Source organism: Malus sylvestris, chromosome 8, assembly GCF_916048215.2.
Source record: "Malus sylvestris chromosome 8, drMalSylv7.2, whole genome shotgun sequence".
NCBI classification, from domain to species: domain Eukaryota; kingdom Viridiplantae; phylum Streptophyta; class Magnoliopsida; order Rosales; family Rosaceae; genus Malus; species Malus sylvestris.
This window is the reverse complement of record NC_062267.1, coordinates 1205431-1232017: the sequence shown is the minus strand read 5'-3', so window position 1 is coordinate 1232017 and position 26587 is coordinate 1205431. Positions and strand designations below refer to the sequence as shown.

General features: G+C 37.9%; 3 protein-coding genes across 3 annotated transcripts; 2 read left to right on the top strand and 1 right to left on the bottom strand.

The window, feature by feature from the left end:
• Positions 1 to 1214: 1214 nt before the first annotated feature.
• On the top strand, positions 1215 to 5974 carry LOC126632235 (zinc finger CCCH domain-containing protein 6-like). Its single transcript, XM_050302541.1, has 4 exons — positions 1215 to 1628; positions 4285 to 4494; positions 4617 to 4741; positions 4829 to 5974. Exons 1-4 carry the CDS (start codon positions 1560 to 1562, stop codon positions 5712 to 5714), a joined length of 1290 nt encoding a protein of 429 aa, XP_050158498.1. The 5' UTR covers positions 1215 to 1559; the 3' UTR covers positions 5715 to 5974.
• Positions 5975 to 7615: 1641 nt separating this feature from the next.
• LOC126632236 (probable methyltransferase At1g29790) lies at positions 7616 to 9389 on the top strand. The gene has a single exon (XM_050302542.1). It carries the CDS (start codon positions 7754 to 7756, stop codon positions 9017 to 9019), a length of 1266 nt encoding a protein of 421 aa, XP_050158499.1. The 5' UTR covers positions 7616 to 7753; the 3' UTR covers positions 9020 to 9389.
• A 168-nt stretch (positions 9390 to 9557) lies between these two features.
• On the bottom strand, positions 9558 to 14561 carry LOC126632231 (auxin response factor 5-like). The gene is made up of 13 exons (XM_050302537.1): positions 13671 to 14561; positions 13421 to 13533; positions 13196 to 13294; positions 13034 to 13090; positions 12804 to 12956; positions 12628 to 12712; positions 12429 to 12519; positions 12150 to 12314; positions 11933 to 12055; positions 11536 to 11747; positions 10281 to 11458; positions 9988 to 10178; positions 9558 to 9889 (listed from the first exon to the last, which is right to left on the bottom strand). The coding sequence occupies exons 1-13, from the start codon at positions 13753 to 13755 to the stop codon at positions 9748 to 9750; spliced, it is 2694 nt and encodes an 897-aa protein (XP_050158494.1). The 5' UTR covers positions 13756 to 14561; the 3' UTR covers positions 9558 to 9747.
• Between the last annotated feature and the right edge of the window lie 12026 nt (positions 14562 to 26587).

Here is a 26587-nt window from a genome sequence, read left to right as displayed (position 1 = left end):
TCTTGTTCTTACCGTCCAGATTTCCTTGTCCTGCTCTGTAAGGATGAAGGAGAGGCCGACGACCTTGCCAGCTTTCGGATCGAAGCGCACTCGCTTGAGCAAATAAGGGTGTAACTTGTTATTTTTTAAGGCTTTGTGACTCTCTGTGATGTCTCGTCTCCCGGTCCATAGCATTTGTGTTCCCCGTAGTAAACATGACCGAAGTTGTTGGGTGCTAGTCTCCCGTCTGTCCCAGCCTTCTGGGAGAATCACGTCGGACGTGTAAGTATACGCAAAGCAACTGCCGAATAGGGTCCCCACGGCCGCCCTAGTGGTGCCGTTTTGACGCCGGTGATCCTGCATGCCAAGAAGGTGAACCCCGATTGTTCGGAAGAGGCCAAACCTTCGTTGTGCCGTAAGCGCTCCGTTGTACTCCAAAAGCGAATGCAGTGCATGCATGTAATAAAGATAAAACTTGTTTTATAACTATATATTCATACCTGAATGGTGAGAAAACGGCCTATAAATCGGTAGCCAACACAATGAAGACGGCAACATCATAAATCTCTCCACGTTCGTTCCATTTTATTAATATATTCGCTCATATTATAACATACAAACAAAACCACATGACCGCAATCCAATCTTGTAAGAGTTGGACTTTTTTCTATCTTTTGGTACATATTGTTTTGCCAAGCTTAGAATATCAGGCCAATGTTATAAAAAAATAGTGTACACTTGTTTATATGTCGAGATCGTTGTTTGGTGCATGCTATACATCGAAACATAGTAAAACCTTATTATTTTTATACAAAACACAAATTTTTTTTTGGTCCAAACAAGTTAAAACACTATGTTTTTCATTTCTTTCTAAAAGGAACCAGTTGGTGGTTTCATCACGGCTTTCTACTCCTTTTTAAAGGCATTTCAACATTCTCTTAGCCATCATCTTGTAATTCAATAAACTAAAAATCAAACATAAAATCTTTCGTGTGAATATGAGCTTAAAATTTGTTCAAAACACAGCACCAAGTGTGTTAGTTCAAACAAGTTAAAAACACTTGAAACATCATTCTCGTACAATCTATAGGCCGCGGTCAAAAATCTTAGCCCACCCGAAACCAAGTTATTCGAAAAAACCCGCTTCGCATTACCAGCGCGTGATAGGCATCTTCGCAGCAGGCAAAAATATCAGTCACTCCACGCGCTCATTTAAATGACCAAAAAAAAAAAAGAAAAAAAAAGGATAATAAAAGGAGGAGGAGGAAAAACGCCGAAGCCCAAAAACCAGAGGAATTTTGATTTTGTAGGGTTTCATTTCGTTTGATGAACCGCAGCGATTGCGATCGCCGTTTCGCGACACACAGAGAGTCGCTCTGCAATTGGATCGCGTAAAATCTGTACGATTAGGGTTATAAAAAGAGGGATTTTTTACGCCGACGACGCAGTAGGAACTAGGGTTCGGAATCTGAGAGGAGTAGCGTTTTTAGATTTCGATTGAGACCCGAAATTGATGAGTTGAATTTGAAACCGTGACTAAAACTGGGAATTGAAGCTGGAAAAGAAGGGTTCTTGGGATAATGTTTAACATGCGGGGATTGAAGAATTCGAAAAGGGTTTCTTGGGCTTCAGATGTTAACCTTTGTCAGGTAAAGATTGCATTTTTCAGTGACCAAATCTGATGATAATGATCGATTAAGTAGTTTCTGTTCGTTGAATGCGAACTGAACCCGAAATAATCAGCTATCTGAACTTCTATGGATTTTGCTGGTTTGATTTGGGGTTATATATATTTGTTTGTTGTGGTGTTGTTATATATTGTTTCTGGAGTACATTGTATCATTTGAGTTGATGAATTGTTAGACAATGTTTGTTAAAGTTCTCCTCTTTTGGTAATCGTATCGTTTGTTTGAAGTGATTTTCTGTCGAATTGCATTGAATGTTTGAAAAATCTGTCAGTGTCATATGACAAAGGAAGGTGGAGAAAGAGAGCCCTTTTTCCAAAATTATATGCGAACTGGTGCAAATGCTGAGTAAGTTGTTCTAGTGGTAAGAAATAATTTTGTTCAGAAATCAGAAGCCAATCAATAGGGACCGGCCCTGATTTTCCATTAAGGCTTAATGCTGGAGTTTGTATCCTTTGCAGCTCATTCAGCTTATTTGTTAAGCTCTTAAATAATTTTGCGTTCGGAAATCAGAAGCCAATCAATATGAACTTTCGTAGAGTTTCCATTAAGACTTAATGTTGGAATATGTAGCATCTGTAGCTCATACAGTCCCAGGTTTCATTATGAATTGGTTTGTGCTTATTTTGACGCTTTATGAGTGTATTAATGAAAATCAGATTATGAAGTGATGAAACAAGGTTAGCCCTTATCGCCTAATCTACGTTCCATCTTTCCGTGAAGTTGTCAATTTTGAAAAGGCGAGGTTTGAAGTTTATGTCTTTAACTTGGTGCCGTGTTGATGAATTAATCAATTGGAACAATGTTAAGAACAACCATAGGATCACTTAACGATCTTTAGGGGGAGAATGAACATTGAACACCAAGTCCATATCTAGATCATTGCAACTATCCATCATTCTTTGAGAAAAAAGTAGCTTGAAGTTTTGAAATATTAGCAACTTATGACGAAGAAGGTGAGATTATTCTTATCTACAAAAGGCCAACGGTGAAACTTTTTCTGAAGAATGCCTAAGTTGGTGGCCCTTTCTCCAATATAATTTTAAAAGAAAAGAATGTGCAATGAGGTTTAAAAGGAATATACACTTAAAAGAATTCGAAAATCACAAACTACTTGTTGAAGTAGTTTTCATTAAATTTGGAGTGACTTTGAGAATGTTGATTGATAACTGGCCATGCAGGGAATAAAAGGTGATAATAAGAAATATATGCAGGTTAGATATTTTTGAGGAACTATAAGTTTATGGTCTTTTGCAACCGACTTTTCACTGGAGAAGTGTTCTCATTTCCTGCTGAAAAAGGTTCTACAAGAACAACAGAATAGTGGGGTAATTGTAGTTTCATAATGTTAGATGAAGATTGATGGCATAATCACTATCGTAAACCTGGTTATGATGTGTACTTCGTTGCTGCTGCATTCATTGAATAGCTTTATTTGGATTGGTGGATGAATTTTGTTCTAAAACCATCAGAAAAGGGGCCAAAACCTTGAGTTTCTTGTGAGTATCCCATTCCAAACTTTTTGTCAAGGTTTTTCGGTCGGCATGCATTAGAAATTTAGAATACAGTGGCCACTTCTGCATTTATCTTTTTGAATTGATTGCCTTTGGTTGGCTGCTGTAGTTGTGTTCATGAATTGTTAATAGTCTTTCTGTGATAATTTGTCATGACAAATTATGTAGAGGTTCTTGTGTTTGAGAAAGGTTGAATCACTAGGGGACTTCTATTCAAAATTTCTTGGGTTCTACTGTTACAAGAATTTAATGTGTCATTGCATAAGCATGAAGTTAAGCAACTCAGAAGTGCGTGCGTTGTTATTTTCTTTGTAAAGTTGTTCCTTTTCTTTTTGTTTGAAGAGGAGAATAAGCCCAAGACTTGAGCCGCTTCCAACTTGGGAGGGCCAAATACTTAAGATAACTTCCACATTATCTGCTGGGGCATGCAAAGCTAAAGGTCGTTGGGGTCTTGGATGGGCATCCAGTTAGCATGAATATCACCTCCCAGAGTGTGATAAGCGATGCATCTTTTGTATTTTTTATTTTGTGGCAGTGTGCTTAGAGATCAAGAGCTATGCTTGGTGCTAGTTTGGGTTTTGGGTTCAACCCCATATCATGAGACGCGGTTTGATTATTGTTTGAACTTTCTCATATTAGTGTTGGTTGAAATAGTTGGTTTTAAGAAGTTGGTTGTCTAGTTCATTGCCCTATCTTAGTTTAGCAAAATCCAACATGCAAAATCAGTTTTTTGTTGAGTTATATACGAATTGATATGTGTCCAGTAGTACAATCTTAATAAACTTACTACAAGGGACTGGGTGGAGATGGGCAGGGGAGGATTGAATGTACTGATATGCATTCACGTTATCTCTAGTATAGTTTAATTGATTTTCTGTGATCTTTATTTCTTTTATCTGTGCATTTTTCTTTTTCACTTCTATTTTCATAATTTGCTTTAAGATTTCAGTCCTGTTATAATTTGAAGGAGAAGTTATGCCAAAGATTTCTAAAGTTTCCCTGTGAGCTCCGCATTCTGAAGAAGTTTGTGAAAAATGATGATCGACGATGTTGATTATTAATGTTAGTGTAAATGGTTATTGTACTGATGTTTCTCTGTTAAACAGGTAAAGCTGTTTCTCTTGGAGGAATCTCCTTCACAGGTTGGGCTGAGCGCTCAAGATCACCTCCAAGCGAAGGCATCTTGGCCGTCACATTCATCTGGAACAGGCTCAGATGACACTCTACCCCCTGGGTTTGAGGGACCACATCCAGCAAATCAGCCTCAGATTGACTTGTCTCAAATTCTTCTAATCAAATGGAGATGCCCTCCTAAGGTAAAGTAAACCTTTGGCTTGAGATTTTAATCTTGTCCAATGAAATATATATTGGAAACTGTTTCAGTATGAAATATTAGCTAACAACAGTTTTTTTTTTTAATTATACTAATTTTTCACAGGTTGTGCTGAACTTCGCTTGGCAAGTGGTTTCTGGGGAAGAAAGCAAAGAGGTGGAGATTCAAAATCAGAGAGAGATAAGAGTACTGGAAGCGGTTTATCCACGGCCATCTGCCATTCCTTTAAAGTTTGTCACCTACTTTGCTTTCTACAATTTTGGTTAAAGTTTCACGCACCCATGAACTGAACGGTAATTTTATTTTTCTGTGTACAGCCCCTCTGTTTTGGCAGATGTTGAAGACTCTAGTCATACTGGTGGGCAACCTCTTATCATACCTATTACCCCCATTGAAGACGAAGATGCCAGTGTTGAAACATCATCTGAATCCATGGTACCGTTTAACAATTCCACAAGCTCACAGCCCTTTCTATCAGTTCAGGGAATTTTGGCTCCATCTCAAAACAATATTCCTAACAATGGAAACCACATTAAGCCTGCAACACTTGGAATGCCTGTTGCAGCAGAACCTGATGTTGTAGCTGCTGCCCTTGGTGCAATTATGAATAGCAACGAGCACGGAAATATGATTGACCATGAATTGCTGATTAAGATTCTCAGCAACCCGAAAATGATTGAGCAATTGGTTACAGATCCACAACCAATGACAAGGCCACCTCCAATGGGCATATCAGATCCATCTCACATGATCAGGACAGAAATCAACACACCTTCATCAAGCGGACATTTCTATCCTCAACCAAATATGGGACCTTTTCCTGATGCACGACCACCTCCGCCTGCAGGAATTCCAGTTCATTCTTCGCCTTCTGTTGGACCACCTCCACCAGCAAAGGACATCAACTATTATAAAAGCTTGATTCAACAACATGGAGGAGACCGGCATGACAACTTTCCACCATTTGGTAATCGACACAGCGACCATTCAGCGGTAAACCAAGAATCCAATAATAACTACAAATCGAGAGATTCGAAACCCAAGAACATGAAGCCTTGCATATTCTTCAACAGTTCAAGGGGATGCAACAAAGGAGCAAATTGCACGTTCCAGCATGATGCATCGTTCCAGCCACGAGGTAGTAGTGTGTCGGAGGTGCACAAGGCAAAGAGAATGAAACTGGATAGGGAGATCAGCAGTTAATGTAGCTACTACTTCCTGCATGTACATCTTTCAATTGGGGAGCCTCCTAGTGTGGCTCAAAATTGCCTTTGAGCTAGATTTTGTCAACATTTGTTTAATTTGTTGTTATACTCACCCTAAGAGTTTTCCCCATGGAAGCCTACATGTCATGATCTGTTGCGGCAACTTCTTTCTGCATATACAAGTGTTCAACGGAACTTCAACCCTTGCTGTATCAGTTGTGGCCAAATTTTTTTGTAGAATATATTGAAATTTCTAAATCTCTGTATACTTTTCGGTTTCTGTTCAATCTTTTTTCTTCTTCAGAATGTTAGGAATTGAAATTTTTATGTTCCAAGTGGATGTGTATTGAGTCAAAATTGTAGTTTCCAATCCAACTTGCACTCCTACCTCAACCCCTCCAACAACCAAGTTTTATCTCACCATATAAGTTAGACTATATAAATTTTAGAACGTCATTCCACATAGTTTTGAGCAAAGTCTTTTTTTAGCTTCAAATACTCCATATCTTTTCTTCTAGCCTCTTTCAAAGTCTTCATAGGTCTTCCTCTACCCCGTATGTCTTGAGCCTCTGTTTTATAGTCGTATCTTCTAACTAGAGCATCTATAGGTCTTTAGTTCATGTGTCCAAACCATCTCAACCGATTTTCTCTCATTTTATCTTCAACTGTGGTCACTCCTACTTAACTCGTATATCCTCGTTCTTAATTCTATCTTTTCTTGTGTGCTCACACATCCAACAAAACATCTCATCTTACTACCTCATTTTTTGCACATGTTGCTTTTTGACCACCCAACATTACGTGTCAAAGTTTTATTGTCGTCCTACAAAAATTTCCTTTAAACTTTAGTGACAAATAATCGCACAACACACCCGATACACTCTTCCACCTTAACACAATGCCCAAAATTCTGTGCCATGAAACATCACTGGTCTTACCACAACCCTTCCAAAGAAGGAAAATTCTTGCTATAAGAAAGAAGTTAGAGTTTAATGCCAGATAAACAAAATCTTTGTTATTGGAAAGCTTCAATAAGTACTACGTCATTGAAGACGTATAATGTGACGAGGATGAGAATGTGCCAACAGGATCCTTTTGGGTAAGAATTCTGGAAATCTGTAAATAGTGTTTATTCATCGTACATTATGTTGTCAGTTTTTATTAAGTACGGTTTATATTTAATTTTAAATAAAAATATTTAAAATAATTTCTAACCACACGATATATGATTAACGGATATGATTTACGAATCTTCAGAATTCTCACAAAAAAAAAATCCAGCAAAGATCCGGATTCGAGAATGTGGGTCTTGATGGTTTACGATTGTTTGGTTCCTTTCGTCTTGTGCTCCCTCGGGCGCATTGAATGCCGGGTTTTAGATTTTTTTTAAATTTTCAAATGATAAATAAAAAAGTTTACAAAGTTATTTTAAGTTTGCTTTTTTTTTTTTCTGTAATAAACGATGTTATCTACGTTGGAAATAGAGTAAGCTTGGTCTCACAATGGATTAGCAATAATATATTTCAAACTCGTCTTTGGCAAAAATCAAATGTAAGACTTCTGAAGAGAAATACCACTAGACCATAATACTAAGTGATAACAAAATTAGTTTAAGTTAAGTTAAAGCATATGTGTCAAAATATTAGTAGAGAGACACACAAATTGGAGAGATTTTTCAGTCTGATCAGAATACAAATGGTACATCACGTGTTATTATACAAATAATAAAATATATGTGTTAAAAAGTTAATAATTTAAAAAATAAAATTTTACACCACTTGTATAAAAACATATCACTCATGTTTCGGTCATGAATTTTTTTCCCACAAAATGTACAGAAGACTTGGAGCCTTACAATCGCAGCCGACAACAATTTCCTGTTTCTTTAACAAAGTTAACCCTGTCTTAAATTCACAAATCACTCTCTAATCTCACTTAACAATCCTACTCTCCACCACCCCACCGACGGAGTGTCCTCTCTTTTTCTACTTGTTCAGTCAAATCACTCCACGAATCTCACTCACTCCCACCGCCAAGATGGGCTCTGTTTCTCTCAAGATCGGCGACGGAAGCGCCAGATTCCGAAGAGCATCGCTCTGTTCCTCTGCCGTCAACCTCCTCATGCTGTTTTCCGTCATCACCACCAACCTCTTCGCGCTCTACGCCTTCACATACTCCCCGAAAGACCACCAAACATACCGTCTCCTCCACCACACCCAGAAGAACATCTCCCTCATCTCCGAGCAGGTCGCTCTGATCCTCCGCGAGATTGATTCGTCGCAAAAGAAGCTTGCCCAGATGGAAAAGGAGCTCCTCGGCTATGAAAGCATCGATCTTTCTAATCCCAATATCGCGAACGAGCTCAAAGTCTTCCTCCAGCACCACTCGCTCCCTCTCGGCAAAGATTCGAAAACCGGGATCACGGAAATGGTGGCTTCCGTCGGCCATTCCTGCGAGAAATCCGCCGGCTTGCTGTCACAGTACATGAACTACAAGGTCTCCGGGCCTTGTCCCGACGATTGGAGCCTTGCCCAGAAGCTGATTCTGCGCGGATGCGAGCCTCTGCCGCGACGGAGGTGCTTTGCCAAGGCGGTTCCTAAGGTGGGTTTAGACCCTTTTCCGATTTCGCTTTGGAAACCTGTTAGTGATAAGATTGTGAGTTGGAGCGGCCTTGGATGCAAGAAATTTGAATGCTTGAATGCTAAGAAATTGAGTAGGGATTGCGTTGGTTGTTTCGATTTGGTTAACGGGTCCGAAAACGAGAGATTTGTCAAGGCTAGGAGCAAGAATGATTTCCTCATTGATGATGTTTTAGCTTTGGGGAGTGGAGGAATCCGAATAGGGTTTGATATTGGAGGTGGGTCTGGTACCTTCGCTGCTAGAATGGCAGAGAGGAACGTGACTGTGATCACCAACACTCTGAATATCGAAGCCCCGTTTAACGAATTCATAGCTGCAAGAGGGCTTTTCCCTCTGTTTTTGAGCTTGGATCATACGTTTCCCTTCTACGATAATGTGTTCGATTTGGTCCATGCCGCCAGTGGATTGGATGTTGGAGGAAAACCGGAAAAGTTCGAGTTCTTGATGTTTGACATCGATCGCATTTTGAGGGCGGGAGGTTTGTTATGGCTGGACAACTTTTATTGCTCGGATGATGAAAAGAAGAGAGATTTAACCAGGTTGATCGAGCGGTTTGGATATAAAAAGCTCAAATGGGTTGTCGGGGAGAAGGCAGATACAGCAGGGTCAGGCAAATTGGAGATTTATTTGTCTGCCGTTTTGCAGAAACCGGTTAGAGTCTGATGATCAGGTACCTCTCGCACGATACTGCATCAAGTAAACCAAAATTTGATGTTCTATCTGCTTACCCGCACGAATTTGTGCGGGTTCATTCGTTCAACAACCTTGTGAAATTCCTTGAACATCGCAATAAGAGCTGGCGGTAGCGAATGGAATCTGTTCTGTAATTTACAAGGTATTTGCATCTGTTATTTTGTGCTTGAGGGGAGTAGTAGGTGCTGTTCTATGACGGTGAATTGTTAGGAAGTGAAAGAATATGGTGTACTCTTATGTATTACTGCACGTTCTATGATTCATACAGTCAACCTCACGGGGTTAAGGGCTTGGTTGTTGTTTTATAGCATCCGATATTTGATGTATTTTACCATTCAAATCTGCATCCACTTCCAAATCTTCGTTGATCTGTCTTTCTTACTAAAAACTTGAAGAATCCATCATCCAGTCTAGCAGATAAACTCGTTCGACGGTTAGATCAATGCTTCGGCGGGTAAAACTTGTTCGTGTTTAGCAGAGGATATATAAATCTTACGAAACACAAGAGTTAAAAGTACCATCTTTCAGGTCCTGCTAATTAATGTCGGTTATTAGTACATCAAACCTCACCTAAAACACAAAAGCTAAAGTACTTTAGCACCCACATCAATTGCCCTAGTAGTGCACCCTGGTTACAAGCCCTAACATGCAACCTGTCCGGGCCATTGTGTGCGGTTGTAGCTGCAGTGGCGGCCATTTTAAGGACGCCCAACTTCGGACATGGTGCCGTTCATCCCTTGCATCGCAGCGCTGTTCAGAAGCTTCATGCCCTCTTCGCTCATCTGCTGAACTTCCGTAGGCGAAAGGATTCTGATGCAGCGAACACAACCAACGAATTCCCTGCAAAATTATTAACAAATGACCGCGATCAGAGATGAATCGAAGTACCAGTATAATGTTTCAACACAAATTTATGGCAGAAGTTTTGGTTTGCTTACTCCCAAGGATCATCCCCGACAAGTAGAACGTCGTTCTCATAATCCACATAAACCAATTTCCACCCTGAACCTCTTGGATCGTTTAGCAGCCCTTTCAGTCCAAACATGCATTCAATTGCAGAGCATAGTTCTTCGTAGTTTTTGAAATTCGTAACGTCGATCGACCTCCCAACGGATCCCGTCTTTTGAACCTGTCAGCCATAACCAAATTCATCACTCTAAGTTCATGTGAGAGGTTTACGAACCTAGTCAAAATCGTTATAATAAGGATTCAATTCGATAAAACTGCATACCTTCGTGTAGGTTCGCACGGGCGCAACCACTTTATGCCACGAACTGTTCTTCAGTAGACTGCTCTCGTCAAGATCTACATTGCTTGAGGATGTACCGCCAGAGGTGTCTGCCAGGTCGTGCCTGGAGAAAGCCTGAGAGTCTCCCAGGCTTGCCGAGGTAATCTGCGACTGAAGATCCTGGCTTGAGCTCAAGTTTCTGACCAAACAATCCGACGAATTCTGGAAGTTGGAGTTCTTCAGCGTAGAAAAGTCATTGAGTATGGTGCTTGAAACAGAAGGGTCGACGACAGTACTTAAGCAGCTACCAACATCAATGCTTGGACAGCCATAGATCCCACTTTGATTGTTGCTCTCATCAGACAAATCTCTCAAGCTGCTTGAATTAATGAGGGTATTATCCCACATGTCCTGACCGATTGAAGTTAGGGAGGAATTATTTGCTTCAGTTATAACAGCTGAAGACTCTTGTAAACCGAATGCAGACAAAGGCCCCGGTGATCTCAATGCCCCGGAAAAGGATTGGCAAGATGAGTAAAACATGCATTCATCATTGTCTAGGAATGGGAGTGAACTGTTCATGCCATTGAAATCCGAATGAGGTAGATCCGTTTGTGAGTGGAAGAGTAGTGATTCCAAAGGCGGCTGCATAGGCCGTGGGCTAGTTTGTAGTTGCGCTGCATCTTGGTTTTGGTTGGCAAATGTAAGCTGGTTCACAAGGCTATAAGGACTCGCGAACCCAGTAGCTAATTTATCCTCAATGCCATGTCCTACAGAATTCAACTGGCTTAACTGATCCGCGGAAAATTCAGGTTCTAATTTCGTCTTCTCAGTGCTGTTTCCAACTGGAGTTTGGCTTCCAAACTTAGCTGCCACGTTCAACCTTCCTGGTGGAAGTTCATGAGATGGTGCATTTGCGTTTACGCCATCAGCTAGATTCTTTTGGTTGATTTTGGCATACATGGCCTTCATATCTACTACTGAATCTGCATTAGAAGCCGATTCCCGTTGTAGAGCAGCAAATGTTCCGGCATGATGAGCAAGTTGAGGTTTCATTAGCATATTGACTAGTTGTTCTGAACATAGATTTGAAATCGGGTATGGATAAGAGTTCCCGTTTCCAATCTCAGGAACCCGGATGAAAGGTCTCTTGATCATATTTCCCCACTCAGTTTCTGCTCCTGTTAGCGCGAGAAACAGTTGTAAGAAAAACATGTAACAAAGTTGCCTGCTGGAAAACAGAAGAAAGTAAGCTTACCCAAGAATCCGGAGTGCATCGGTCTTTTAAGACTTGAAGTCAGAGAAGGAAATATGAAAAGACTTTCCGGAGTCTCGATTTCCCATGAACTAACCCTGTTCTGTTTATCACAACACCCTGGCTCATCCCACTCTACCTGAAGATTTCGCCACTTCGAACCAGGCCATCTCAGCGGATCTAAATCACTGATACCAACTATCGTACCCATATATCTGCAGAGATAAAGGAACATGTTAACCTCCGTCATCCCTTAAAGTGATGAACACACCATTATCATGTTGATAACGGTGTTCTTGTATTCCGCAGAACATATTGAAACCTTCTGCATTATTTCACATTTGAAAATATTACAGGTACTTGGATTCTGTAACAAGTTACAGACGATTTTATCCATTACCTGCGCTTGCCCGACTCCTCTGTCTCGAACATCATTCCAAACCTCATGCCAATTGAAAGTTGTGTCCCATATACAGCCTTCTGGAATGTAGCCAGAGGTATGACAAATTCTGAAGGGCATGCCCTATGGTTGAGTAGAAATAGTAGTACAGTCAAGAAAAGAATTTGAAAAACGCCTATGAAGTATGAATAAGAATGCGATCACGCGTCATCAAAACCTTGGATTGTAGAATATAGTGAATGAACTTCGATTAGATGCAGCATGAGCCGCAGCAGCAAGGACGCCAATGTGCATGCTATCAGCAGATAAAACTGATGATGGCAAATTCGTCTGCTGACGATTTGCTCGTCTCACACCAATCAAGAGCTGTGACTTCTCATCCCTTGTGATAGTGAGAAAAATATTCAATCAGACAACAGTTTAACTTACAAACGTGAACTATATGCAAGTGTTTGGCCAACATAGCACCAAAGCTTAGGATGCAACTCCAATGTACCTGATAAATAAAACGGAATCGCCTGCTCTAAGCCTCTTTGCACCAACAAACACACTCCATCCAGTTGTGAGAAGGTGTCGTTTCGGCTGCCCTACATAGGAGAATAAAAACAGGTTATACTCAGAAAAAGTAATCCAACGAATTGCTGGCAGATGTATGTAAAAATCAAAACAAGAAACGAGTACTTAAGCATTCTCACCGCGATAAATGTGGCGAAATGTCCAGGTATTGTCGTGCAAGTCTCGGACAACAAGCTCTTGGGTTGGTGGTTGCATTGTGAAATCCTGGAATCATTACAAGCAAATTGTAAATCCGCATCCTCCTCTGATTAAGATTTCCCAATTACAAAAAGGATAGACATAAATAAAGCCTCACCAGCGGAGGAAAGAGCTTTTCTGCTGCCCTACGCGGCACGGAGAAGCCCCCATGCGTGCTTGTGTCACTTGCAGTCAAAGTTTTGCAGAAAAACTCCGATGGATGCTTACTAGGCTTCATTCTAAAGTCTGATACCGGGAAGACATCCTTTTCCTGATCGAACGATAAATTGTTCATCATATTGATACAAATGTGATAAATTTGAGGATTACATTAGTAATCAAACTTACAGAATTCACTGGTTTAAGGATCATTTGTGCATAGATTTCGTCAGTTTCTTTGTCTGCCTATCGTAAACATAAATCACGGTTAAAAATCGCTCTTTTTTCGGACTTCGTTGACAGTATGCTCATGTGTACAGAAAACAAGTGACAATCTGCTAAAATACATACATGCAGTGTAACATTTTGAACTTGACATAGCAATTGAGACGGGAGATTCGGGTAGTTGGGGATTTGTGAGGTTGCTGTTCTTTTCGTCGAAACCGCCACCTAAATTCGTACAACAAAACCCTTATCAGTTTCCTCGGACACCATGGAACAAACATAAAGACATCAACTTTTCAGCTGTAACAAATTCAGAACTCAATTGCAGATATTCGGACAAGAAATCGAAACCTGTTCGCTATGTCCTTGGGGGAAGTAGTACGAGAGACTCCCAACCTGCGGCAAACAAACAAGCGGGCCGGCACAGGCGTGCCACAGCTCCGAATTTATAGCCTTCCGGGACCCTGAAGCAAAGCAAAGACACAACCTTTAACAAAATTCCGACAACAATTAACGAAAATGCCGTTTGATTAAGGAAACATTAAAAAGGTACGTTGAAAGATTTAAACTTTTTGAAATCAAAAGGGAAGAACAAACAAACCAGAGTGATCCTGCAGCTCTTTCAGCAGCTTCATCTCATCAAGCAAGCATCCAGTTTTGAGCTTCTCCTCAACCGAACCCATCATTTTTTTCTTTCTGCGGATTTCTCACTTTTTTACCCCAAAGATTTGAACTTTAACATGTTTAATGTAAAACCCAGAACCCCAAATCAAGAAATCTCTCACTTTTTCATCTGAAAATCCAAGGAATTGAGAAATCCGTTTGTGAGAATCCCATGAGAAAACAAACAATCCAATCCAATGCAATCCAGTCCAGTCCAGTCCAATGTTGGGAGGGGAACAAAAGCAGACGAGGAGGACCCCCACAGGACAGTCCAGAGTAGAAACCCAAATCAAGGAACAAAAACTGCAGAGAGGCACTGCCAAGGATCTTCTTTATCAACTAGTGGGGCTTTAATTTTGGCACAAACCAAGACACATCAGTTTCATTCTTCCAAGCACGCGGACCAAAGCTTGAGTTTTTGAGAGCACCTCCTCTCTCTCCTCTCTGTCTCTCTCTCTCTCTCTCTCTCCTAATCGAGTGCTTGTTTTTACCCTCCAAAAGAAACCGACCTTTCGATGAACCCACTAATCCTACTGACCCTCTCTCTCCTCACTTTCTCTCTCTTGTTTTTCCTTTCGTTTGCTTTGAAACTGGAAAAGGAGTGTATGCATGCTCCAATCCTACGCACACTTCTCTGTATAGGGTTGATTTCGTGCAGCTTTAAACTGTGCTGCCAAAATATTATTACATTTTTTATTATATAATGGTAGTAGTAGAAATGTTTTTATGCTTTCTATGGCGTTTTGGTAGAAAAGCAATAAAGAAATGGGGAAAAAGCAGAGCAAAGCCAGATGAACACGAAACAGTATAGTACTGGTTCAGTACAGTAATCTCTCCTGGTACAGAGAGAGAGAGTGTTAGCTTTTATATAAAATAAAAAAAGGCCTAGAGGAGGAAGCGTTATTCACACGTCTTACGCATCATTGTTAATTATTTCTCGTTAATCTTTAATTCATTTCATTCAACTTGACGATTATAAATTGAGAAGAGCGTGTGAGAGATAAAAATAAATGTGCATATAGCATTGCCTCTAAGAGAATGCATTGCGTTAGAGCATATCAAAAAAGGAGATATCAAAATCCTACGTAGAATGCTACTATATATATTTGACATCAAAATTTTATCCAATCAAAGTGTTATTTGCTGACTAAATTTAAAGGCTGTATGATTATGAATCAAATTTGACATCGATACAAATTTGTTGGACCGAATCAGAAAGTGAATACACATAACGAGTACTTAAGTATTATCCGAGCAAAAATGTCAAAATATAAAGTAATTTACCACGTGGATTACGTGGATTTGCAGGGTCCTCTCTCTCAGCTTTCGTGCTTTTTTGCATGAAAGCCAGCCACTGCCACTTTCCAAGCCCTCAACCTCCCTCCCATCTTGTATTTACGTCTCCATTTATTAATTTTTATTTTATTATTTTAAATAATAAAAAAGGACTAAAAAAGAAATAAAATAATGAAGAAAAGATACTTTGATGACTGAGAGCTTGCGTCTTGCGTCCGGTGTTTTGACTGATCTTCCGTTCATGACAAAAATCAACTGCGGCTGGCACACGTTAATCATGTGACTACCACGTGTCAGAATCCTGTCCGATCCGTCGCGGTGCCGCTTCTCGTTTGCATTTCTTCGCGGCTTTGTTTCATCATTGGACTCAAATTCTCTCCTTTTCTTTTTCTTTTTTTTTTTTGCATCATTTTTCAACTTTAAAATTTGATAAAAGCAGTCAAAAGACCTAATAAATGTAAGATCACATTCAAAGGTTTTGAAATATTTTTCATAGCCTCTAGGAAAAATATTTCCTAAAATTAAAAGTTTCAATTTTTCAACAAAAACTATAAGTTATAACCTACTTTTTAAAATCGATTTTGAGAATTTTTACAATTTATTATGAGCAAAAATTTGAGATATTATCGTCGTGTCACATCCCAGACTCGGCTCTACCGTAGCACGATATTATTTGTTTTGGACCCCGACCACGCCCTCACGGTTTTGTTTATGCGAACTAACAGGAGAACTCCCCAGTGGGTCATCCATCATAGGATTGCTCTCGTCCGAACTCGCTTAACTTCGGAGTTCCAATGGAATTCAAAGCTAGTGAATCCTCAAAATGTCTCGTGCTATAAGGAGGGGAGCATGTACATATAAGGCACATCACCCTCCCTCTCCGTTGGTCGGTGTGGAATGTTACACATCACACTACATGTTTTCCAAAATCAATTTAGGACATTTTGAATATTTTCCTCACATAAAAATATCTTTGGGGCCTCTCTGTTAGTTTACATTATTTTTCTATTTTCCAATAAAAAATCAATAAAAAAAAGTAGTTTCATGACCTAATAAACGATAAGATCACACCCAAAGGTTTGGAATATTTTCCTTAGATTTCATGCAAAATATTTCCTAAAACTAAAAATTTCAATTTTTTTTCTCAAAAACTGTGAGTTATAACCTACGCTTTTGAATCATTTTTACAAGATTTATTAAGAGCCAAAGTTCAAGCCATTCTCTTTACAACACATGTTTCCTAATATTAATTTAGGATATTCCCATGATTTTCGACACATAAAATATATATTTTTGAAGGGGGGGGGTGTTTCTCTTTATGTTCGTACTTTGAAAATCAATTAAAAAGATTGTTTTTATTACCAATGGTCCTTGAGATTGATCAAATTCGTCATTTTGGTTCTTCACTTTCAAAATCAATGAATGTCGTCCCTGATATTTACTACCATAGATCAATTTGGTCATTCCATTTATATTCCATCAACTATTCTGTTAGTTTGTTGATGTGGCATACATATGAGATTCACAAATCCAATAAAATAGTGATAAGTGGATTAATCAAAATAATTAATTCTTTAAGGGAATTGTTATTGACACTTCAATAATCTCATTTTGCACTCCAAACTTTATATAATTAGAAATAAAAATACACTTGTGAGAGTGTAGATTAAAATTTTTAAATAAGATTTTTAAAATGCTAATAACAGTTTATTTCTTTAAATTTTTTTTTTTTTAATGTTAAGTTATGAAGATAAAATAATATGCCACGCGGGTCCCGGTCTTCCATTTCTTTCTCCCTTTCAGCTGCACAGCCAGCACCGCCGGTGGCACTGCTCATCATTTTCCAGATCTTTGCTGCCTTCCACGGTTAGCACCGCCCAGGTTCCTGCTTATCATTGTCCTAGCTTTACAATCCTCTTTACAACTTTGACAAACTTGGTACTCAACTTCCCTAGCAAGGCCTTGAGCCATCCGCACAACCGCGACAAAAACCCGACCTTCTCTTCCCCTTTCCAAGATCCTCATTTTCCCAGAGCTTTCACCCAAAATTCAGAAGAGGAAGAGTGTGGGACTATTTATTCATATATATAATCATTTAAAACTTTTAATAGTGAAATTATTTTTTGAAAAATTAAAAAACGAAACGGAAAAGGAGTTGATGGGGATGTGGGATCTTGGAAGGAGAAGGGAAGGCAGCAAAGATCTGGGAAAATGATGAGCAGTGCCACCGCCAGTGTTGATTGTGCAGCGTGGATGGGAGAAAGAAGAGGAAGAGCGGGACCCGCGTGGCATATTATATTTCCTTCTTAACTCAACATTTAAAAAAAAATCATTTAAAGAATTAATTATTTTGAATAATTCACGTGTCACCATTTTATTAAACTTGCAGGTTTCACATGTGTGCCACATCAACAAACTAACAGAATAATTGACGGAATAACCAAATTAATCTACGATAGTTAATGTCATGAACGACATTCATTGATTTTGAAAGTGAATGACCAAAATGATGAGTTTGATCAATCTCATGGACCATTGGTGATAAAAATACTAAAAAAAATAGTTACGGGTCGTAATAACTGGTAGGATCACATCAAAAGGTCTTGTAGCATTTTTCTTAACTCCACGCAAAATATTTTCTTTAAAATATCAATTTTTTTCACATAAATTGTGTGTAACTCACATTTTCAAATCAATTTTGAGAATTTTTACAAGATTCATTATAAACCAAAATTTGAGTCATTCTCCTCACACCACATGTTTCCTAAAATTAATTTAGGACATTCCGAAATTTTTTGACACATAAATTATATTTGGGGCCCTCTATTAATTCATATTATTTTTTCAACTTCAAAAATCAATAATTGAATAGTTTCGGGTCTTAATAAATGGTAGGATCATATCCAAATATCATGCAGCATTTTTCTTAGCTCCCATGCAAGATATTTCTCAAAACTAAAAATTTTAACTTTTTTTTCACAAAATTGTGAGTTATAACCAGTGTTTAAAATATCGGTATCAGGGGAAATATCGATATAAAAAATTGTAGAAATATCGATGAATATATCAATGTTGGTTGTTTTTTTTATGGAAATGATGGAAATTTAAAATTAAACTTTGAGAAATGTCAAACACTAGTTTACACTAAATATAAGTTTCTCTGATATTTAACGAACATGTAGGAAATATTGACAAAATCTGTCAATTTCATATATATGACTAACATTTTAAGACTACAGCTTTGGAAATCCAGATGGGTGTTAGGTAAAAGTCTCAGATGCTGAACAATTAAGAAAGAATATGAGTTTGACACAATATAAGTATGAATTATTGGTATGTATGTGTTCTTTTCTTTTCTATAGTAAAGTATACGTGGTACACTACTAAAGCTTATGATTCAGATGTTCTTTCTATCACGCCATCTAGTTGTTGTCCATGAAAGGGTGGACGATTTTCCAGTTTGATACGTCGAATTTGATATGGTTAAGTCCACTTTAGACTTTTTTAGAGAGAGTCTCGGTCTGCATCATATGTGACTTATCTTTGAGTGTGCGGGACTCTTAAAGTATAAATTGGGTAAGGATCTTTGGGGTAGGCAATGAGCACTTTGGAGGCTGCACTAACAAAAAGGTCAATGGTGTTGTCACGCCTCCCACATTATTATATTGCTCTCATGCCACACGCATGATTACAATCAACCACCTTTCCCTGCCTATATCGTTGCATTGCATGATAAGCATAAGGCAAATACGATCCGATAATATATAAAAAGATGATGTATTTCAAGCTGATCATAAAACAACTGAAAGCGATTTTATATTTGAAAATTATTTTTTTGAAGATGTATATGTAGTTCAAAAATCTAAACAAAAACACTTTGAAAATTTTAGTTGAAATTTCAACATGGTTTATCCTAAAACTGATCCTAACATTAGTGCTTTGTTGGAATCACTTTTCGATAAGTACTTTTTATTTTGTTACCCCACATTTAAAGCGAAACCCGACCCGATCAACATTATTTCATGGCGGCTTGGCTCCACCTCATTTACTAAACAATATAAACACCTGATTTGGTGGGTTAGTAGATTACGTCTTAAATGAGTACCACGTCGTGCTCGTAAGATTGTTTTGTGGAATTATGATCATTTGAATTTTTATTTTTTTTTTTGGGTAAAATGATATCTTTTGTTATATTAAATGTTAAATGAGCCATCGACGGAGTTTGAATCCACGCGGTCATGCAAAAAATTAATTTCTTTCTACCACTGTAGTAAAGTACCACTTACGTGATTTTTTTTAATTGTAATATTTTGTCCATCGTGAAGACAACCATGATCGGACGGTTCATATTTGACCCTGAGATTGAGCGTTAATAAAAGGTGGGGCCCTTTTTCACTCTGCTAGACAACTATGGAATTATTATTAGTTTTTTTTTTTTTAACAAACAGTATTATCTATACTAAGGTTATTTCCAACCGAAGGAGTCAAATATAGCCCCGTCTAGAATTATAGCCATGCAATAAATTATTTTTAAATGAACTGTGTCATACCATATTCATATACCATCTCCAACCGAAAAAATTAAATATAGTCCCTTCACTAATTTATTAGTTTTAAGTTTATACTTCAAAATTATGGGTTAATTTAATAGAAAACTTCATTTTAATCCTTGGCAAATATGATTTTTAGATTAAAATCATGAGTAAGATCAAAATCTAATTTTAGCCCCTTGATACATTAATGACCTCATTTAATAATTATATTTTGATTTTTTAATTATTTCTCTTTTTCTTCCTAATTTTTAATGTATTAATTTTATTTCATTATAATTATAATTTTCATTTCATTTATTATAATATATTTTGATGTAAACATTTAGATAAATTAATTTTTATTTTACAATATATTTCGATGTACTTTGTCTTTTTCATTTAGGTACATTAAATTCATTATAATATATTTCGGTATAAACATTTAGGTACACACATTTTCGTACATACATTTCGATACAAACATTTAGATACATTAATTCAATATATTATATTTCGGTACTAGCATTTCGGTGCATACATTTATGTCATATCCCGACTCAGCGTCCACCACATCCCAGGCTCGACTCCGCCGTAGCACAATATTGTCTACTTTGGGCACCGACCACGCTCTCACGGTTTTGTTTCTAGGAACTCACATGAACAGAACTTCCCAATGGATCACTCATCCTGTAAATGCTCTGACCCATTTCTCGCTTAACTTCGGAGTTCCTACAGAACCCAAAACCAGTGAGCTCCCAAAATGCCTTGTGCTAAAGGAAATGAGCATGTACATATAAAACATAGAGGATTCTCATCCCTTGGCGATGTGGGATCTAACACATTTCGGTACATACATTTCAGTACTAACATTTAAATACATTAGTTCAATATAATACATTAATTAGGTACATTAATTCAATATAATATATTTTGGTATTAACATTTTGGTGCATACATTTCAGTACACACATTTAGGTACATTAATTTAATATAATAAATCTTGGTACACACATTTAGGTACATTAATTTAATATAATATATTTTGGTACTAACATTTAAATACATTAGTTCAATATAATACATTTCGGTATATTAATTGAGTCTTTCAAGTTTGAAGAATGTTAAATAAAATTAATAAATTAAAAAACTCTTTTTTGGTAAAAAAAATTAAATTAAAATTTGTATATTAATAAATTTAAATATTTAATGGGAGACATTAAATAAAATGCACATTAATTATTTTGAATTAAGGACACATCAAGGGATTATAATCAATATGTAATCTAACACCAAATTTATTTTAAATTTCAATTTTCTTAAAGGATTAAAGTTAAAAAAACCCCTTAATTTAATTATAGCGTTGGCCATTATCAAACCTAGCCATTGAATTTGAATCAATTATTGTAACATCCCACATCCGCCAAGGAAGTGATCCTTAAATGTATATTCCCATCACTACCTAGCATGAGGCTTTTTGGGAGCTCACTGGCTTCGGGTTCCGTATGAACTTCGAAGTTAAGTGAGAAGGAGGCCAGAGCATTCCTAGGATGGGTGACCCACTAGGAAGTTGCTCGTGAGTTCACAAAAACAAAACCGTGAGGGAATAGTAAGCCCAAAGCGGACAATATTGTGCTATACTAGTGGAGCGGGCCCGGGAAGTGGTCCGTCCCGGGCCAGGATGTGACAATTATTGTTGCAGAGGAGTCATGCCCCAAAAAAGGGCTAATAAGGAGTTATGCTTGGCTAGCCTGATGCCCCTAGCCCAAAGCGGACAATATCGTGTTATGGTGGTAGAGCGGGCCCGAGAAGGGTCGGCCCCGGGCGGGGATGTGACAATTATCGTTGCAGATGAGTCATGCCCAAAAAAAGGGCTAATAGGGAGTTATGCTTGGCTAGCCCATTTGGCCAAATAATGGTCTGATTGGCTTCATAGAATTATAGCCTAGCCATCCATTGGAGATGAATTTTCGGACAAATCAAACCATTTTTTTTGCTTTTAGACCTTTAGCCCCTCCATTGGATATTGCCTAAGAGGAGGGTGTAACATCTTACATCGTCCATGGGAGTGATTCTTAAATGTATATTCTCATCCCTACCTAGCACGAGACCTTTTGGGAGCTCACAGGCTTTGGGTTTCGTCGGAACCTCGAAGTTAAGCGAGAAGGCGGCCAGAGCATTCCCATGATAGGTGACCCATTGGGAAGTTACTCGTGAGTTCCCAGAAACAAAACTGTGAGGGCGTAGTCGGGGCTCAAAGCGGACAATATCATGCTACGGTGGTGGAACGGGCCAGGGAAGTAGTTCGCCCTGGGCCGGGATGTGACAAATGATATCAGAGCCAATCTCTGGCCGGAAGTGTGCCGAGGACATCGGGCCCCTAAAGGAGGTGGATTGTAACATCCCACATCGCCTAGGGGAGTGATCCTTAAATGTATATTCTCATCCCTACCTAGCACGAGGCATTTTAGGAGCTTACTAGCTTCGGGTTCCGTTGGAACTCCGAAGTTAAGTGAGAAGGCGGCCAAAGCACTCCCATAATGGGTGACTCACTAGAAGTTGCTCGTGAGTTCCCAAAAATAAAACCATGAGGGCGTATTCGGGACCCAAAGCGGACAATATCGTGCTACGGTGGTGGAGCGGGCCCAGGAAGTGGTCTGTCCCTGGCCAGGATGTGACAGAGGGGGTGGGCTAAGCCTCACAACAGACTAGCAATAATATGGTTTAAATTCACCTTCGGTGAGAATTGAACCTAATACCTCTCATTTACAAGTAAACAAAAGTACCACTAAACCGTAATACTAAATGTCAACAACTTTGGAACTTAAACTAACCGAATTCTAAGATTAATCCAGCACTTAGGCCATCTTTGAGGGCAAAATGTGGAACTAAACTAGTTAACTATGTTTTATTGCTTCAAAAATTAATATTTTAAACATACTTTAGGGTTAAAATTTCATCTTCAGCATGTAATGCATACTTTATCTCCCTATAATTTATTATTTTTTTAATATAATGAGAGAAACTATGCACCCTATGAATTTTTATTTAGAAAGTGGATATGAAGCATGATTGAAGTTGATTTTTTTTTAAATTTCTCAAATTCTCCCGTTAGAGAAGCTCGTTGTAGTGTCCTCATAAATGATGGTCATCAACACAATGACCCGACGGAAGAATGAAGACGAGCGAAAAATTATAGATAATAGTCATGATGAATTATAACACTTAATATATAATGTGCAAGTTGCTATTGGTGTCATCCAATGAAAATATAACTAGAAGATGGTCGGGTGAGTGTATGAACTTTAAAGAACAAACAAATGATTGAGATCGTTACAATAACACTATAATTAATCTTTTCATTAACATCACATTGCTAAGGAGACTCTCTCACAAATTAGATTCTCTGTTACCTTATGTTTTTTACACATTATCTTATAATATTAGTATAAAATTGATGTTAAACTCTGAAATAACAGAAAATTCATAAAAAATTTCACTTTAAAAAAACCTCTTTAATATTTTTCAACGCGATCAACCCATTCATAATTAGCCATAAAATTTAATAAAGAGAATGCGACCAAATATATATGATGTGGTGGGACTGATGAGGTTGTTGGGATCCACACTCAAGGAATCGTGAAAAAAAAAAATGGGGCGTGGTTTGAGGGGAACATAGAAGCAGAGTGGCGTGTAGGGATGGAAGGAGACATTTGCTCTGAAGTCTTATGATCGCAGTTAGAGGGAGGGAGCTCAATTATTGTCTTGTCAGCGAGAGGGCAACTTATATAAAATGTGTTACTGTTTATATAATATTGTGTTTGATAATGTAATATAGTGTAAGGAGAAACACATGCGTTATGATATTGTTGTGATATATGCTACAGTGATGATAAACATGTTTTATGATCACGGTTAGAGGGAGGGAGCTCCATTATTGGCTTGTCACAATTTTTGTGAGCGAGAACAACTTATATAAAATAAGTTTACTATTTATATAATGTTATGATATTATTATGATATATGCTACAATGACGATAAACACGTTGTTTTATGTACGTTATTGTGGTTTTATATATGCCGATATTACTATTTTGTCGATATTGATGATACAGTTACGTTGTCCTCTCATGGGTACTTTTTGATGGGTGGGCAGAGAATCTAGGCAGCTTTAAGGGCTTTTTTCAATGGAAGAAGATAGAAAAGGGCCTTTATATTGCAAATAGGTCCCTCACTCTACTGATTGCCCTTCTTTTCTTGCTTATTGGGATATTTTTATATAATTTTGCAAATTCAAATATTCAAAATCAGAGTACAATGAGAGGTTTTAGATTTGATTATCGTCAAAAAGATTAATTTAAATTACATTATTGTTAGTCTATTGTGAGGCTAAGCTCACATTTTCCCCCTAAGTGCAGATAATATTGTGTATTAAAAAAAAAGCTACTTAGTATTGTGGTTTAGTGGTATTCCTCTTCACTTGTAAGTGAGAGGTTCTAAGTTTGATTGTCGCTAAAGGCGAACTTGACAGGTTCATTGTGACGCTTAACCTACTCCCCCACATCTTCAGTGACGATAATAGCATTTGTTAAAAAAAAAAAAAAAAAAAAGAGTATATTGTAGTAAAGACTTTTTTGGTTGGACATGGTATTCAAGCTGGGCAGACCAAAACACTTTAGGCCCGTCCGATTCCTCTAAAGCCCATGAGGGATAAAAGCCCGCCCAAGATTAACCGGACCGATATGTAGATACTGACATCTTAGCGGGTTTGCATACGTTGAACAGTCACAACCCATACCAAGCAATCCAACGTGGGCTCAGCTCTTTCTTGCTTTCCAAGTAATTCTCCCTTAGCTTTTCTTCAATTTTTCAATTTTCTTTATTGATAATGCTGAAGTTAATTAAGCTCCCGTTGATTATGATTATTATTTTTCTCACGTAATGACTAATGACTGCTAATTTAGGTTAATTTATGTACTTTCTGTTTTGTGCTGGCTTAAGCTCAAATTCTACAATGCAGGGCAATGGTGGTATCTTCTTGTATCACTTTGTCGTGTCGTATTATCATGTGGTCATACATCAATTTTTCTTATTAGTTTGATGTATTCCCGTGTCCGTATCCATGGTCTTCCTTACAGGTAAAATGAAATTTTCGACGGTTTTGTATTCGCTTATGAATTCAACATTGTTGATAAGACTCCAAGGATTTTTTCTGAAATTAAATCCATACTTGGGTGTGAGACTGCAAGTTAGGTTTTCACCTTTTTCTCCAAAGCCAAATATGGTTTTCAGGTAGGTTTTCTTATCCTTTATGTTATGCAGTGCAAAAAATTAGATTCAGATTTTGTAACTTTACGAATCAACGCATCGAAGGATTCAAGTCCAAAGTTGGTTTATTCTGTTATCGAATGCTGCTGAAATTAGCTGCACTGTCTTGCTATTTGTTTTGTAATGTGCCGTCACTTTAGAAGAAAAAGAAATTCGCGATGGAATTACATAAAAAACAATAAGATTTTTGTTCACCATGCCTGTACGTGTTAAGTTTTTCTTTGCGATACGCTGGTATCTTGTAGAAACATGGCGAGGGAGTATTTGTTAGCCGGAGAACATAAGTGTGATGTGATGAAATTTGAAACGATAATAAGGCTTTTAGTCAAAAGGTGACCTACAATTACTATCACTTTCTTTAATGTTAATGAAGAAATTCTGATAGTTTCCTGCACAATTCGTATGGCGTACTTGTGCAGTTGAAAATCTTATACTGTTGGACTTCAATTTTGATTGTCATAGTATGTGTACTTTCATATCATTGATTCTTGTTTGCCGTTTGGACGAGGAATGCTGCATATTTCTGGTTCCTTGCTTCCATCTCACACGGGAAGCATTCCTTGGTTGGCTAAAGATACGGAAGACGTTTTCACTCATCTTGGACATCTAGAACTTGAAAAGTTTGTATATTAATATGTATAATCTGTTAAAGAAAATAAAAAACTGTATTCTGCATGAACAGTTAAAGGAATTTGTATGAGTACTACAAAGAGGAGCGAAAGTGAGGCGGAAGTGGTTATGCAAGAGCCCGGTACAGCTGATGCCAAAGCATTTTCGATCGTCATTGTTACTGATATGGTCATTACTGTATGACATTACGAAGAGTTTGAAGAATAGGAGGAAAATTTTAGGGTAGTCCCTATGGTAACTGACTATTGTGTACTCTATGGAATGGAAGCAGTATGCCAAACAGGTCACATGTAGTTTGGAACTTTGGATGAGAGACGATATCCCAGATTTTGTATCTGAAGAACCAGTAAATATATTGGTTTAGATTTTCTGAAATTTTTGCAACATAACATGTGCCTTCTTATTGTCCTTATACAATGTTTCTTCACTAATTTTGCAGCTTGTTTTGTTTTTTCGCAGGGTTTTTATTTTTTAAACTCTATTTTGTTGGTATGGCAAGGAGCCAAGGGGCTGGAAAAAAGGCCAAATCGAAAGCCATTCAAGACGTTCATCTAATGCCATTTTGGAAAAGCACTTTTGGGAGTTAGGTTTGCTGCACACGAATCTCTGTTTTACCAGTATATCCTTCATCAATATGAGATTTTCACATAAATGCCTCCCTCTCCTAACTCGTAACAGGTTATAATTTCTCATATCACATAAAGAGAAAGATAGACACGTAATATTATGCAGTTTGTTGACAGTGCATGTAAGTATTTTTTCTGTGATTAGCAGTGTTAAGAGCACATCCTATGTTAGGATTGTCTGTGGAGCTTCCTTCTTTTTTTTTTTTTTTTTTTTTTTTGAGGTCGCCCAATTCAATGGATCGATTGTATGGTACAGCTAAGGTTAAGCAGACTGCATTATACCTAGTCATTTGGACTTGGTATTTTTGGTCAATCCGATTTGCTTGCTCCAATATATGAAAAAGGATCGACAACTATCGTTGCGTTTGTCAATCATTTTCATTGGGATGCGGGGGTTTCTAAGTACATTCCATTTGCACCATGTACTTATGATTGCCATTACTTGC

What these genes read in the sequence shown, in the direction of transcription:
- LOC126632235 (XM_050302541.1), top strand. Translation starts at nt 1,560, where the DNA reads ATGTTTAACATGCGGGGATTGAAGAATTCGAAAAGGGTTTCTTGGGCT. An exon ending in CAGATGTTAACCTTTGTCAG is followed by an intron (nt 1,629 to 4,284) that starts GTAAAGATTGCA and finishes TCTGTTAAACAG; the next exon opens with GTAAAGCTGTTTCTCTTGGA. An exon ending in CCATCTGCCATTCCTTTAAA is followed by an intron (nt 4,742 to 4,828) that starts GTTTGTCACCTA and finishes TTCTGTGTACAG; the next exon opens with CCCCTCTGTTTTGGCAGATG.
- LOC126632236 (XM_050302542.1), top strand. Translation starts at nt 7,754, where the DNA reads ATGGGCTCTGTTTCTCTCAAGATCGGCGACGGAAGCGCCAGATTCCGA.
- LOC126632231 (XM_050302537.1), bottom strand. Translation starts at nt 13,755, where the DNA reads ATGATGGGTTCGGTTGAGGAGAAGCTCAAAACTGGATGCTTGCTTGAT. An exon ending in GATTCCGTTTTATTTATCAG is followed by an intron (nt 12,315 to 12,428) that starts GTACATTGGAGT and finishes CACTATCACAAG; the next exon opens with GGATGAGAAGTCACAGCTCT. An exon ending in GTCGGGGATGATCCTTGGGA is followed by an intron (nt 9,890 to 9,987) that starts GTAAGCAAACCA and finishes ATAATTTTGCAG; the next exon opens with GGAATTCGTTGGTTGTGTTC.